This window comes from Lemur catta, chromosome 18 (assembly GCF_020740605.2).
Source record: "Lemur catta isolate mLemCat1 chromosome 18, mLemCat1.pri, whole genome shotgun sequence".
NCBI lineage: Eukaryota > Metazoa > Chordata > Mammalia > Primates > Lemuridae > Lemur > Lemur catta.
The window spans coordinates 42,564,232-42,579,210 of NC_059145.1; the positions used below are offsets into that span (position 1 = coordinate 42,564,232).

At 37.8% G+C, this 14,979-nt stretch overlaps 1 protein-coding gene and 1 pseudogene across 2 annotated transcripts in view; both read left to right on the forward strand.

The window, feature by feature from the left end:
- Positions 1 to 14,651, forward strand: part of KIF15 (kinesin family member 15) — a 66,563-nt gene extending 51,912 nt beyond the window's left edge. Inside the window, exons 29-35 of one of the 2 annotated variants that reach the window (XM_045530996.1) lie at positions 75 to 239; positions 3,762 to 3,871; positions 8,656 to 8,731; positions 9,574 to 9,611; positions 12,806 to 12,971; positions 13,280 to 13,411; positions 14,076 to 14,651. In XM_045530996.1, coding sequence (XP_045386952.1) covers positions 75 to 239; positions 3,762 to 3,871; positions 8,656 to 8,731; positions 9,574 to 9,611; positions 12,806 to 12,971; positions 13,280 to 13,411; positions 14,076 to 14,138 — 750 coding nt within the window. In that variant the 3' untranslated portion in view covers positions 14,139 to 14,651. The remainder of the gene's footprint in view (positions 1 to 74; positions 240 to 3,761; positions 3,872 to 8,655; positions 8,732 to 9,573; positions 9,612 to 12,805; positions 12,972 to 13,279; positions 13,412 to 14,075) is intronic. The other variant, XM_045530997.1, reaches the window with a different exon arrangement.
- LOC123623659 lies at positions 5,297 to 6,682 on the forward strand (annotated as a pseudogene).
- Positions 14,652 to 14,979: the final 328 nt, after the last annotated feature.

The window sequence follows — 14,979 nt, forward strand, 5'->3', positions numbered from 1 at the left end:
TTGTACATTTAAAATGAAACCTTTCTAACATCACTTAACACCGGGTATTTGGATGAGATATGATTTTATTTTAGAGTCCTAAAACACCACCTCATTTTCCAACACATTTGGCAAAACTTCTGGAAACACAAGAACAAGAGATAGAAGATGGAAGAGCCTCTAAGACTTCTTTGCAACACCTTGTAACAATGCTAAATGAAGACAGAGAAGTCAAAAATGCTGAAATCCTCAGAATGAAGGTAATTGGGTAAAATTATTTCTTTTTTTTTTTTTTTTTTTTTTTTTGAGACAGAGTCTTGCTTTGTTGCCCAGGCTAGAATGAGTGCCGTGGCATCAGCCTAGCTCACAGCAACCTCAAACTCCTGGGCTTAAGCGATCCTACTGCCTCAGCTTCCCGAGTAGCTGGGACTACAGGCATGCGCCACTATGCCCGGCTAATTTTTTCTATATATATTTTTAGTTGGCCAGATAATTTCTTTCTATTTTTAGTAGAGACTGGGTCTCGCTCTTGCTCAGGCTGGTCTGGAACTCCGGACCTCGAGCGATCCACCCACCTCGGCCTCCCAGAGTGCTAGGATTACAGGTATGAGCCATTGCGCCCGGCCAAAATTTTTTCTTTTTAAGACACAGGGAACTCTTGGGCTCAAGCAATCCTCCTACTTCGGGCTCCCAACTAACTGGGACTACAGGCATGTGCCACCATGTCAAGCCAGTAAATATAATTTTTAAAAGTAAGCAGCATCGTCATGTAAACTTAATTTTTAAAAATAAGCAGCATTGTCATAGTTACTGAGAATACAAAATTCAAAAGGCATAGAACTGAAGAGTAGACAGAGAAGAGTCTTCCTCCTAGCCCAGATACCAGTCTACCAAGGTTGCTGTCCCTGGAGGCTCCCAGGGTAGCCGGTTCTTTTAGAGCTTTTCATTGCATACATAACCAAGTCTGTAAGCATTCTTCTCTCCCTGCTCCATTCACTTTTTACATGCTGATGTCTTATCATACAGGCTGCAGTGACTACGCTCTCAGCAATGAAGGAGAGAGCCTGTTTCCTCAAACCTCACCTCATAGTGCTGTCTGACTTTTGGGTCTTTGTCAATTTCATAGTTAAAGCATGTTGTTTTCTCAGTTAGTTTTAAATTTGTATTTTTCTTATTAGGAGTAAAATTGAGTATCTTTTGTTTTTCTCTTTCTGTGAACTATATCCATTACCGATTTTTCTATTGTTAGATTTTTCTTATTGATTTGTAGGCATTCTTTATATATTAGAGAGATTTGTTTTAGTCTATGATAAATTCAAAATATTTTCTTGTTTGCCATTTCCTTAAGCTTCCTGTTAGTGTTTTTACCCAGTTACTTGGGGTTATGGTGTTTGTGAGTGGCAGGGTGTGCATATGGTTTAGGGGTCGGGTGTGTGGTAGAGTGTCTGGGTAGGTGTTGTGTAGGTGTGTGGGAATTGGGAGAACGTGATGCTCCACAGAAGAGAGCATTTAGCCTGTGAGGTCATTGCTCTGCACTGAGTTTTTGTTTAGGAACGTAATTGGCTCACTTTATTTTTTTTTATTTTTTATAATTATTTTTTTTTAACATAAGCAGAGAATTTATTTGGGCCAAGCTGAGGACTGCAACCTGCTAGATTCAGGTTGCATAGATTCAGGTTGCCCAGAATATGTACTCCATTAGCAGCAGTTACAAGTAGATTTTTAAAGAAAAAATTTGCTCACTTTAATCAAGTGATGTGAAGTATATAAAGAAAGACAGTGTCATTCTTAAGTTTTGTTTCTCATGGAGAGGATCATTCCTGACCTCTTTTATTTAGGGCAGTTCTCAATATGCTCTCAGGAATGTGGCTGCTATCAGATTGGCATGATCTTGAAACTTAGAAGAAATTGGATCAGGTTAAAAGAAATCAGTCAGTAGGCAAGTGAATCCAAAAGGACATTCCTTGCAGCCAAATATTTATTTCTTCTGGATGGTTATGCTTATGATTTTCAAGTTATGATCCAGTTAAATTTTGTTTGTCATTTTTTTTTTATTATTTGTTTGTTTTGAGACAGGGTCTTGCTCTGTCTCCCACGCTGTAGTGCAGTGACTTCATCCTAGGTCACTGTAACCTCAGACTCCTGGGCTCAAGTGATCCTCCTGCCTCAGCTTCCTGAGTAGTTGTGACTACAAGTGTGTGCCATCAGGCCTGGCTAATTTTCATATTTTTGTAAAGGTGGGGTCTCACTATAGTGCTCAGGCTACAATTAAGTATTTTGAGGGATGGGCTGTGGCATCAGTTTTTTGTTTATTTTTTTTACTTAGAATCTATTAAATAGAAACATAGTCGAGAATATTTATCAAAGTAGAGACTTTCTATCATCTTTTCTCATAAAGGAATTTTAGTGAATTATGTGATATTGATAAGAAACTATATTTGAGACACTATGAACATGATCATGAATCACCATTTTAGGCCTCCAAGAGCTTGTCGCACAGTCTGCTTTTTCTCCTGCAATACCCAGTGTAGTGTTCTGTATAGGAGCTTAAGAGAGTAATACCTGTCTTGATCATGGCCCTGGGGAGCTAAATAAAGCCTACTATAATGTGTTTTGTTTTGTTTTGTTTTGTTTTATTTCAATAGATTCAGGGAGTTCAAGTGTTTTGTGTTATGTGGATGAATTGTATCATGCTGAAGTCAGGGCTTTTAGGGTACCTGTCACCAGAATAGTTAACATTGTACATGATAGGTAATATTTTATCCCTCACCCTCCTCTCACACTTCCCCCTTCTTAGTTTCCAATGTTCATGACACCACTTTATGACCATATATACCCCGTGTTTAGCTCCCACTTATAAGTCAGAATATGTAGTATTTGTTTTTCCATTCCTGAGATACTTCTTCACTTAGGATAATGGTCTCCAGATCCATCCAAGTTGCTCAAAAGACATTATTTCATTCCTTTTTGTGGCTGAGTAGTACTCCATGGCATGTTTATACACACACACACACACACACACACACACACACACACACACACACACACACACATTTTCTTGATCCGCTCATCAGTTGATGGGTGCTTAGGTTGATTCCATATCTTTGTAATTCTGAACTGTACTGTGATAAACATTCAGGTGCAGGTATCTTTTTTATAAAATGATTTCTTTTCCTTTGGGTAGATACCCAGTAGTGGGATTGCTGAATCAAATGGTAGGTCTACTTTTAGTTCTTTATGGAATCTCCTTACCATTTTCCGTAGAGGTTGTACTAGTTTATATTACCACCAACAGTGTGTAAGCATTCCCTTTTCACTGCATCTGCACCATGTATTGTTTTTGCCTTTTTAATAATGTCCATTCTGACAGGGGTGAGGTAGTATCTCACTGTGGTTTTAATTTGCATTTCCCTGATGATTAATGATGTTGAGCATATTTTTATATGTTTGTTGGCCATTTGTCTATCTTCTTTTGAAAAAACTCTGTTCATGTCTTTGATCTACTTTTTGATGGGTTATTTGTTTTTTTCTTATTGATTTGTTTCAGTTCTTTGTAGATTCTAGATATTAGTACTTTGTTAGATGTATAGTTTACAAATATTTTCTCCCATTCTGTAGGTTGTCTGTTTACTCTGTTGATTATTCCTTTGATGTGCAGAAACTTTTTAGTTTAATTAAATCCCATTTATTTATTTTTGTTGTTGCTGTATTTACTTTTGGAGTCTTAGTCATAAATTTTTATAATGTGTTTTTTGAAAAGACATTATTTGATATGTTATCAGGAGCAGTTGTGTGAAATGGAAAACCTACGCCTGGAATCTCAGCAGTTAAGAGAGAAAAACTGGCTCCTGCAAGGTCAGCTGGATGATATCAAAAGGCAAAAGGACAGTAGGTGAGAAAGAGCCACCAGAACTATGGGCTAAATATTGACCTGCCTGGTATAGTTAAATGAATGAGGTTAGAATTGGTTTCACAATGAATAGGATATTTCTCACTAATCCAGGAGATGCTCCATTGGTTGATTTTGAATCTTGTCTGATCTGTTAACCATTGCAGTGCTCTGCAGTGAGTTTTTGCATTGTTGCATTTATTGTAAAGCTACTGAAATGAATTTAAAATGTATGAAATACTTGAGCCAAATGACTTCATTTAAAAAAAAATTTTTTTTAAAGAATAAATAAAGTCAACAAGACAAGAATTCAAGAATCCCTACAGAAAGGGGGGAAATTTCTTATCAGTTGGCTTTGCTTTATAACTCATGGTCCAGGGAAAGCTCCTGTGCAGGACAAGAAGAAATCCTTAGCATTTTACAGAGGAGCATTCCCTTGGCTTTAGGCATCTCTATGTGTGTGTTTTGGCATCAGCTAAGGCAGTTTTTTAGTTGCATAACATAGTGTCAGGAGCAACCACATCCAGACTTGGTGTCCTGTCTCTTACACTTAAAAGTTTTATGATTTTGGACACATTTTTTAACCTCATAGTTTCTCTGTTTTCTTAGGAATAAAATGAGGAAAATGGTAATTTCCTCACAAGGTGTTTTAAAGATTAAAAATAACATGTATAAAATACCAGTTACAGTGCTTGGTAGAGGGGTGTTCAATAAAAGTTATTAAGCACACAAAGTAGAATTATGATTCTGCCTATTGTTAACTTTCCAAGTGAGGGATTGGAGATCAGAGTAGCAAGTAAAATTTTGTGGAAAGTTGAATTAAAGAGGGAGTCTCTGGGATAGAACCCCTTATTGAATTCCATTTCCCAGATTAAGGGTGTCTGCTGTCAGGTGCCAGAAAGTGACAGAAGCTTGTCCACTCCTGCAGCTCCCCAGCTCTGTCCAGAAGCATCCTTAAATGCACTGTTCAAAACCTAAATGAGACAACAGAGATTTGAAGATAGTAATGGCAGCTATGCTAACAATCTCTTCCTAAATGGTTCTCTTCAAATTTTAGTGAGTATCAGAGATCTGTTTTAGTAGGGCTGGAGTGAAGCCCAGAAATGTACATTTTAACAAGCAACTCCCTCCCCTTCTAGATGATTCTGATGCAGATAACCCACAGTCTGCTCACCTAGTTTCCATATGCTCCGCCCCCATGGTCCAGTCATATTAAAGAAAAGCCTTGTATTTAATACATAGTATACAGAAGAAAAATACTGTCTTTTATCAAGAGTTAGTGTGAGCATAGAACATAGAATGTTTTTAGATCATTTGTAAAACCACAATTAGAAATACTTTATTTCAGAGATATGTCATTAGCTTGCTACTTCTGCCCACGGATGCCACAAAGGAAGCATTATTAAAGTATCTCTTCACACTGCTGTCATGTCTAAGTCGGAGTCTCTTAGCCCAGATAGCTGCAGAAGCTCTACATGGGACAGTTGAGCTTTGAAACAACTGAAGAGAGTCTGAGGAGCCATGTTGAGCAATGGGGAACACTCATGGACTGTGTGGTAATGGGACACGAAAACACCAAGCACTCCAGAGGCTTTGTCACTATGCCACTGTGGAGAAGGTGGAGGCAGCCAGGAATCAAGGCCATACAAGGTGGATGGAAGACTTGTGAAACCAAAGAGGGCCGTCTAAAGAGAAGATTCTCAAAGAGTAGGTGCTCACTTAACTGTGAAAAAGATCTTTGTTGGTGGCGTTACAGAAAACACTGAAGAACATCACCTAAGAGATTATTTTGAATAGCATGGGAAAATTGAGGTGACTGAAATCATGACTGACTGAGGCAGTGGCAAGAAGAGGAGCTTTACTTTTATAACGTTTGACGATACAACCACGACTCAGTGGATAAGATTGTCATTCAAAAATACCATAAACTGCATGGCTACGTCTGTAAAGTAAGGAAAGCCTGTCAAAAAAAGAAATGACTAGTGTTTCATTCAGCCAAAGAGGTTGGGGTGGTTGTGAAAACTTTGCAGGTGGTTGTAGAAGTGGTTTTGGTGGGAATGACAAATTTGGTCATGGAGGAAACTTCAGTGGTTGTGGTGGTTTTGGTAGCAGCTGTGGTGATGGTGGACATGGTGGCAGTGGGGATGGCTACAATGGATTTGGTAATGATGGAAGCAATTTTGGAGGTGATGGAAGGTACAATGATATTGGCAATTATAACAATCAATCTTCAATTTTGGACTCATAAAGGGAAGAAACTTCGGAGGCAGAAGCTCTGGCCCCTGTGGTGGTAGTGGCCACTACTTTGCCAAACCAGCCATGAAACCAAGCGGGGCTAAGTCGTGTGAAAGTTGCCATTGCCAAAATGGAATCATTTGTGTCAAAACTCTAATAAAATGGAACCAGGAGACCACAAAGAAGCAGCTCTCACTGCACATGCCTATAACATACCTTATCACAAGAAACTCCTGCAGGTTCCACATGCCCCACTCCTGCATGAACCCTGTAACAGGGCTTATCACAGGAAACTCCTCAGGGCTACAGTATTTCAGAAAAGCTGCTTGCACCCCGACAGTTGCCTAGCAACAGCTGTCTCCACCGATGAACAAATGCCAACTTCTGCAATGAGCTTCTGTGACCAGTGAACTTTATTTTAAAGCTTACGTGGAATTCTTCTTTGTCTTTAAAAGCTCTTCCCCTTTGCCCCAATTTCCTCCCCCCCAAATACACTGATGGCCCACCCTAGCTTGCATACCATGGAATTGCAATCCCGCTGTTATTCCCATTTGTTCTGGGAATAACCCTAACCCTAACCCTAACCCTAACCCTAACCCCATTTGTTGTGGAGAGGCCGTCCTGAGTTTTTTTTTCAGGTTGACAGGTGGTTCCAGCAGCAGTAGCTGTAGCAGTAGCTGTGGCAGTGACAAAAGGTTTTAACTACCGCCAAGAAACAAAGCTTAGCAGGAGAGCAGAGCCAGAGAAGTGACAGGGAAGCTACAGATTACAACAGATTTGTGGACTCAGCCAAGCACAGTGGTGTCAGGGCTTAGCTTCTACAAATAAGACATGTTTTAGACAATACTCATGTGTATGGGCAAGAAACTTGAGGACTATTTGTAACTAATGATATACTAGGTTATTTTAGTTTCTGTTCTGTGGAAAGTGTAAAGCATTCCAACAAAGGGTTTTAATGTAGTTTTAGGTTTTTTGTTTGTTTGTTTTTGCACTCATTCTATTGATTGCTAAATATAATAGTCTGATCATGATTTTGAATAAAGATGTCTTTTTAAAAACAAAAAAAAGCTTTATCTTATAGCCTCGTGTCCCTTATATGAAGAGCTACAGAATCTTCTTTGTAAAAAAAAGGTGGGGGGGGAGGCGAACTATAGCCCAGGGGCCAAATCCAGCCCATGGCCTATTGTGTAATAAAGTTTTATTGAGACATAGTCATGCCCCTTTATTTAAATATTGCTATGGCTGCTTTTGCAATAGCCAAGTTGAATACCTGTGGCAGAGACCATATGGCTCCCAAAACCTAAAATATTTACTATCTGGTTCTTGACAGAAAAGGTTTATTGATCCCTGGATTAGTACATAGAAAACACATCTTTCCCTAATGATCTGGGGTGTTTCCCTCATTAAGATCTCATTTCTATTTTTGTCTAGGCTGCCAGATCTGTTGAGAGAAAGAAACTTTACTGTAACTTCTGTTTTCCTTCAAAAAATGTTCTTTTACTTCCCAGTGAGAGATTCCTAAAGAAGTGTACAGCGTTCAGACAGGTTCTCTAGGGGTAATGTGTTCCTGGTCCAGGGGCTGCCCACAGAAACTCAACTTATGTGGTCAGACTCAGAAATGGATGTATCATCCAGAATGTATTTTTCTTGCTTTATATATGGGAGCATTCTTTTTCCATGAGGACATATCTGGTGCCCAGGGAATCTCTTCCTGGTGTCCACATACTTGGGAAGCCAAGGTGGTCATCAGAAAATGCCAACTGACTATGGAATCCAAGCAAAGGAGGAGTCAGGCTCAGCGGAGGCCAGAGCAGCCCTCCCCGTCCTCAAAGATGCTCCCTCTCAGCTAGTTGCATTTGTACCAGGTTCTGGGACCCTTTCTGTCAGCCCCTTTTTGCTCACATTTGATCTTCAGATGTTACCTCTTAACTATGTCTTGGACTTTATTTTACTTTCAACCAAGCCTTGATTATATTTCCCAGCTCTGCTTTTGGGGTTTTTTTATTTATTTTTATTTTTTTATTCTTTTATGTTTTTTTGTTTGTTTGTTTTTTTGAGACAGAGTCTCACTCTGTTGCCCAGGTTAGAGTGCTGTGGCGTCAGCCTAGCTCACAGCAACCTGAAACTCCTGGGCTCAAGCAATCCTCCTGCCCCAGCCTCCCAAGTAGCTAGGACTACAGGCACAGGACACCATGCCCAGCTAATTTTTTCTATTTTTAGTAGAGATGGGGTCTTGCTTTTGCTCAGGCTGGTCTCGAACTCCTGAGCTCAAGCAATCCTTCCACCTCAGCCTCCCAGAGTGCTGGGATTACAGGCATGAGCCACTGTGCCCGGCCTCATCTTGCTTTTGTATTAGGAGGAATCCTGAGTTCTGCAGAGGTGACTTATTTCATCCCTATATGTTGATCACATTATTAACTGTGCTAATTTGACCCAGTCACCATAGTTACCTTTTCTTTACACAACTTAGCATTGCTGCATGTAATAGCTTTGAAATTGCTGCTTGAATATACTTGACATTGTTTTCCTGTCCCTCCTCTGAATCCATGTAGTGATCAGAATCATCCAGACAATCAGCAGCTGAAGAATGAACAAGAAGAAGAGATTATCAAAGACAGACTTGCTAAAGTATGATTTTTTTTTACATAGTAGTTTATTATCTGAGCAATGCGTTTATAGTTAGTAATTTATGGTTATATATATTTTAAGTAACCATTTTACTATTGAAATTCCTGTCTTTTCTACATTCCAACTGTTTAGCATGATATTTACCATCAGTATTTAGACATAGCTGAGAATTGAACTTGTCTCCGTTGCTAGATGGTGAGCCTACTGCTTAGCGTACTCACATGCAGTTCTCCATTTATTTATTTATTTATTTATTTATTTATTTGTTTGTTTGTTTGTTTGTTTTTGAGACAGAGTCTCGCTTTGTTGCCCAGGTTGGAGTGAGTGCCGTGGCATCAGCCTAGCTCACAGCAATCTCAAACTCCTGGGCTTAAGCGATCCTACTGCCTCAGCCTCCCGGGTAGCTGGGACTACAGGCATGCGCCACCATGCCCGGCTAATTTTTTTTCTATATATATTTTAGTTGGCCAGATCATTTCTTTCTATTTTTAGTAGAGACAGGGTCTCGCTCGTGCTCAGGCTGGTCTCGAACTCCTGAGCTCAAACGATCCACCTGCCTCGGCCTCCCAGAGGGCTAGGATTACAGGCGTGAGCCACCGCGCCCAGCCCAGTTCTCCATTTAGAAGCAAGTATGAAGGCCTGTTTGAGGCCTTAGAGGGCATGTGCATGAAGTCTTGTAAATAGGTATTTCCTTTATGTGTATATAGCTGGTATTGTGGAAAAGGATATTGGCTTGATTTTATTAACATGACAGAGAGTGGGTTGGTTCCTTTCAATCTTTTTTTTAGCAGTGTTATTTAAGAACCTAAGCCATCTTTTTCTTTTTTTTTTTCTTATTATAGAGTAAAATAGTAGAGGAAATGCTGAAAATGAAAGCAGAGTAAGTGTACTATTTTGTAATTCAAATTCTTGATAATTGTTTCCTTTTCTCCTCTAACGGGATAAAATATTTATATCTACAAGGTAGGTAATGTTTTTCCTTCTGTAGTAATATGTGAACATAATAGATGTTTGCAAAATTATTTTCCTAACAACACTTGCTAAAGGGATTTCTCATGTGAAGCTACTCCAGAAGAAATCTTAAAGAGATAAATGTCAGGAAAAGCTTAGCTGCCCTTGAGGAACTGAAGAGTTTTCTTCTCATGGACAATGAGAACAAGATAACTGACCAGGTTTTCCTTTTCACTTCTACTTCTGGTTTCTTCTGATTTAAAACCTTGAGGCCCTCTGATTCCCATAGATAATATTCTGATTTCTTCTGGTCCAGACCTTGGGTCTCTTTAATTTATTCATATAGTTTCCATATTAATTTATATAACCTTATAAGTTGCCTCATTCTTTGATGAGCAAGGTATATTGTATTTTCTGCCGAGTTCAAAATAAGTAAACTGGTTATTAACAAATATAATGATAAAACAACATGAGGAAGATATTGGACTCTCTGGATAGATGCTCCTCATCAGGAATTGAGGTCCTCAACCATTTTTGCTTATTTATTATACCTCCTAAAAGAATTTTGAAACACCATATACTCTCTTACCTATTTTTGAAGTTGACTTTATAGCTAGAATTTTTCATTATAAGTTTAAATTGTTGCAAAGGATAGACATTCTGACATATTGAAAATAGTGACATTTGAAAATAAAGCTCTTAGTCTTTTAAAAGTAACTAATCTGCTAGTTTCTATTTTAAAAATACATGAATGGATTCCTAAGTCTGGAATTTTCCATTGTTCCTTTTTCCCTTGAAACTGAGTTTCCATTCTATACCCTGTAGAATTTTATCCTAATTTATTTTTGGAAAAAATTTTATTGATTATGCTACCATACTACTTAGCCATGAAATATGTATACAAACTGAAAGTAATTTGTAAAAATTTATTCATGTGGCTCCAAGTGTTATTAATATATTTCTTCCCAATTGAATTTTCATTATAATTATTATTAATTAAATTATCCTAAATTTATTGTAAATTTTTTTCAATAATTATTATACTTAGGAAAATTTCAGTGGACATGCATTTCTCAGTACATTTTATCCTAATACTTTTTTCTTCAATTAGTTCATTATTTTATTGTACTTAATTCTGGAATGAGACAGTATTCAGTATCAATTCTATTCCTTTTTCCTGTTTTTATAGTAAATGCTGAGAAATCTTATTCACATAGTAAGTAAATGGCAATGGAAGGAGTTTTGTTACAGTACTGTCATCCAATTTTTTAAACTCTGTCCAAGTTAATATGTCAAAAATCACATGTTGATGGATCATTAAAAATTCTTTTTAATGATCAGCTGACAAAGACCACCCAATCTGTGAAAGATTTGTCACCTGGCCATTGAGTCATTTATTTCATAGAATCAAAGAGTATACATGTGAAAACAACCTTTTCATCTACATATGAGCAATTCGGAGACTGGCTGCCAGTCAGATAGTGGTAAAGCTAGGATAGAAACCCAGATCACTTACAGCATCTTGGAGAATGCAGCTACATAGTTAGTCGAATTGTAGCTATTTTAGAATTAACATCCATTTGAGGATATTTTCTAACAAAAAGAGTAAAAGCTATTTAACTTGGCATGTAATTTATTTCAGTCTAGTAACCAAGCGTCTACAGTGATATGCTGTCTCTGGAACATACAGAAGCCCGTACTTCACTGTGGGCAAGTGAATCACATTCCAGCACATGGCGCACACTGTTTTCTCAGTCCCAGCCTACAGCAGTGATTTTAAACATTATGTTATCCATATATATAAGTAAGGCAAGTGCTGTTTAATTTCACATAACAAGAGGTCTGGAGGTGCATTGACTCAGTGATGCCATCAGGGACCTAGACGCTTCCCATTCTTCTCATATCCTTGGCCGCAAGATGGCTGTTGCAGCCCCAAATATTGTGTCTCCACAAGAGGGTCACAGCTTGCAGTCAGGTGGGTTCAAGGGGCTTTCTTTTCTCAGAACACCCCAAGAATCAGCATGTGTTCTCGGCCAGAATAGGCACACATGGCACACCTTTGGGACAAGCTGAGAAAACCAATATCTGGCAGTGGGATATAGATGACCATGCTCGGTCACTATATTTACCTCTTGGGAAGTGAATGTGCTTCCTCCCCCCCCATATCTTTCTCCCTCAAATAAAATTGAGTTTTTATAAACAAGGAAGAAGCAGGGGACTAGCTATGGGGGCAGCAACTGCAGCATCTGCCATGTCACAGAGCCTTTCGATCCAACTAAAGCAAAATACCTAAGACGAATGCAGAGCTGCTCCAAATGAACTGGGAGAGCATCGGTGCCCTTCTCCCTACCCTGTGCTTCTGAATTCCACAGAATGTAGTCTGAAAACAACTTGCCTAGAAATTAGCTGGCCTTTGGTGTATTAAATTCTTTGTATTACGGTAATCAACAGCTATTAGCTGGCCTTAAATTAGCTGGTATTAAATCTATGTATTACGTCATTTCAATAACCAACCTTTCATATGCATTGTAAAATAAAAAGCATTTGTTCTCTTTGGGAAACTTACAGGATCCAAACAATTTTATAAAGTCAGTGAAATTTATATAACTATAGTAACCTTGTTTTTTACATTTCTTTTCAGTTGATAGTTACATAACCTTTTTCTTATGTTTCTTTTCAATTGATGGTTACATAAAGTGTATTAATTCTGAATAGCACGTCCTTGAAGAAATAACTAGTGTCCTACTCTCTCGAGGACTGGTTTTTTAAATCAGAAATGGTTACTCTAAGATAGGGGACACTGAATAAAACCGTGCAGACTGTAATGATACTTAAATTACATTTGCTCCAAGTAGAATGAATCTAAAAGAAACTTCATTCTAAATTTTATTATTTAAAAGCTGATTTGAGTTTTTCCAAAATGAAAGTCTTGGGTAAAACAACAAGAAAAGGCATATCTGATATACAGCACTTTCTGTCTTCTTGCCATCAGTAGGGGAAGACTGAAGATTAGTGATACTTTCAAATAAAAATTCTGGGCTTGGGGAACCAATATCTAACTTTGAGTGCTGTTTTGTGATTATGGTCCTTTGGCATACTATAAAGTGATATTTATTCTTACAGCCTGGAAGAAGTCCAAAGTGCCCTTCACAACAAAGAGACGGACTACTTTAGAATGGCTGAGGAAGTTGAAAGAACCAGAATTTTGGAGTTTAAAGCTTTCCAGGAAAAAGAACAACTGAGATCAAAGCTGGAAGAAATGTATGAAGAAAAGGAAAGAACATTCCAGGTGCGTTAGTTTGTTGGTTTTCTTCACAGTTTTTTTGTTTTTTCTAAGTGTACTTAGAACACGTGAATGAATAGAACTAATCAGCTTAAAAGTCATTTCTGTGAAAACCCATTTCTGTGACTGGGTGTCCTATACTAGAGTTACTTTAGTGTATACAGGAGGTGTATGATCATGAAAGCTGGGATTCAGGACTGTAATTTCCTGTGCTGTTGGAAGGCAAGAAATAATGTGATTTGAAAAGAAAAATTAAAGAACTGCTTCTTATTTTCCCCTCCTTGGATTTCCCCTCATTTCTGATTTCCCTGCAGGAGTTGGAAATGTTAAGGAAGCAGGTGGAATATCTCGCTGAGGAAAATGGAAAGTTGGTAGGTCACCAAAACCTACATCAGAAGATTCAGTATGTAGTGCGGCTAAAGAAGGAAAATGTCAGACTTGCTGAGGTAAACTCTGGAAAGTATTCTGAATAAATTCACTCTGGTTTAAAAATTATTCTTTTATTAAAACTAAATTAAAATTTAATTATTGAATCAGCTAATAGCTTATTTCAGGGAACTTCCTGAATTCAAAAAAATTTTGGAGCCACGTGTGTGGCTCACACCTGTAATCTCAGACACTTGGAAGTCTGAGGCGGGAAGATTGTTCAAGGCCAGGAGGTCAAGACCAGCCTGGGCAACACAGTGAGACCCTGTCTCTTTAAAAGAAAAAAAAAAAAGAAAACATTAACTGGGCATGGGGGCACTGGCCTGTAGTCCTAGCTACCTGGGAGGCTGAGGTGGGAGGATCACTTGAGCCCAGGAGTTAGAGGCTGCAGTGAGATATGATCATGCCATATCACTCCAGCGTGGGTGACAGAGCAAGACCGTATCTCTAAAATTTTTAAAAAAACAATTTTTTTGGTCATCGCTATTCCAAGTATAATTCAATCAGTTAAATTCTTTTAGATGTCAGATTCTTATTTAATGTTACATAGATTGCAAATTAAAAATTTTAGTCTTAATTTGAAATATATACTTAATGAATGCCAGAAAGAATAACTTTTTCTGTAAGAATTAGAGCCATAATTTTTTTCCTTTTCTTTTTCCTTTTTTTTTAATTACTTACCAGGAGACAGAAAAATTGCGTGCTGAAAATGTATTTTTAAAAGAGAAGAAAAAGAATGAATCATAAAGATTCTGATCAACTACCTAGACATCACCTTGTTTGGAGATTTTTTTTCTCTCTTTTGAAAGTAAGACCTACTCTTGCCCACTTAATATAGCTGAATTTAAGGACCTTAATTACTAAATGTGGTTGTGGTGGCCCTCAAGTTTCTAATGAACATTTAGCATCTGTATGTGCCCTGTGACATTCAGGAGTCTTTTATTAAGTGGCTACTACCCCATTTCCAGGCTTTAAATCAACTGGAAAAATCTATTGCCTTTTTAAAAATAAAAGCCTGTAGCTAAGGTTTATAGTGGACGTTGATCAGATCATTTTCTTAGGTATTGCCATAATCTCCTTTGATTCTTATAGAAGCTTAACAATATATGGTGCTTCCAAAACTTGCAGTGAGTTTGATGGATGATTTAGTAGCATGTATGTGAAGCAAACTTGCTAATATAGATTATTTTTGTATTCTTTTAAGTGTTCTCATGAGCATATTCTATGACTGTAAATAAGGCCATTTTTTTAATAATAAAATCTTTTAAAAACAAGCAACTAAATGAAGTGATTTACATTGTTTATTCACTTGTTCATTCAACATATACTTAATGAAGACCTACAAAATGCCAGGAACTAGTCATCAGTGGGCAAAGGAAATAAAAGCTTCTGTCCTCAAGGAACTTCTGTGTATCAGAACTTCATTCTTTTTTATTGAGAATAATATTTCATTGTATGGATATGCCACATTATCCATTCACCAGTTAATGGACATTTGTGTTGTTTCCAACTTGGGAATATTACAAATAATGCTGCTGTAAATATTTGTGTATAAGTCTTGGTGTGGACATGTTTTATATCTCTCGAG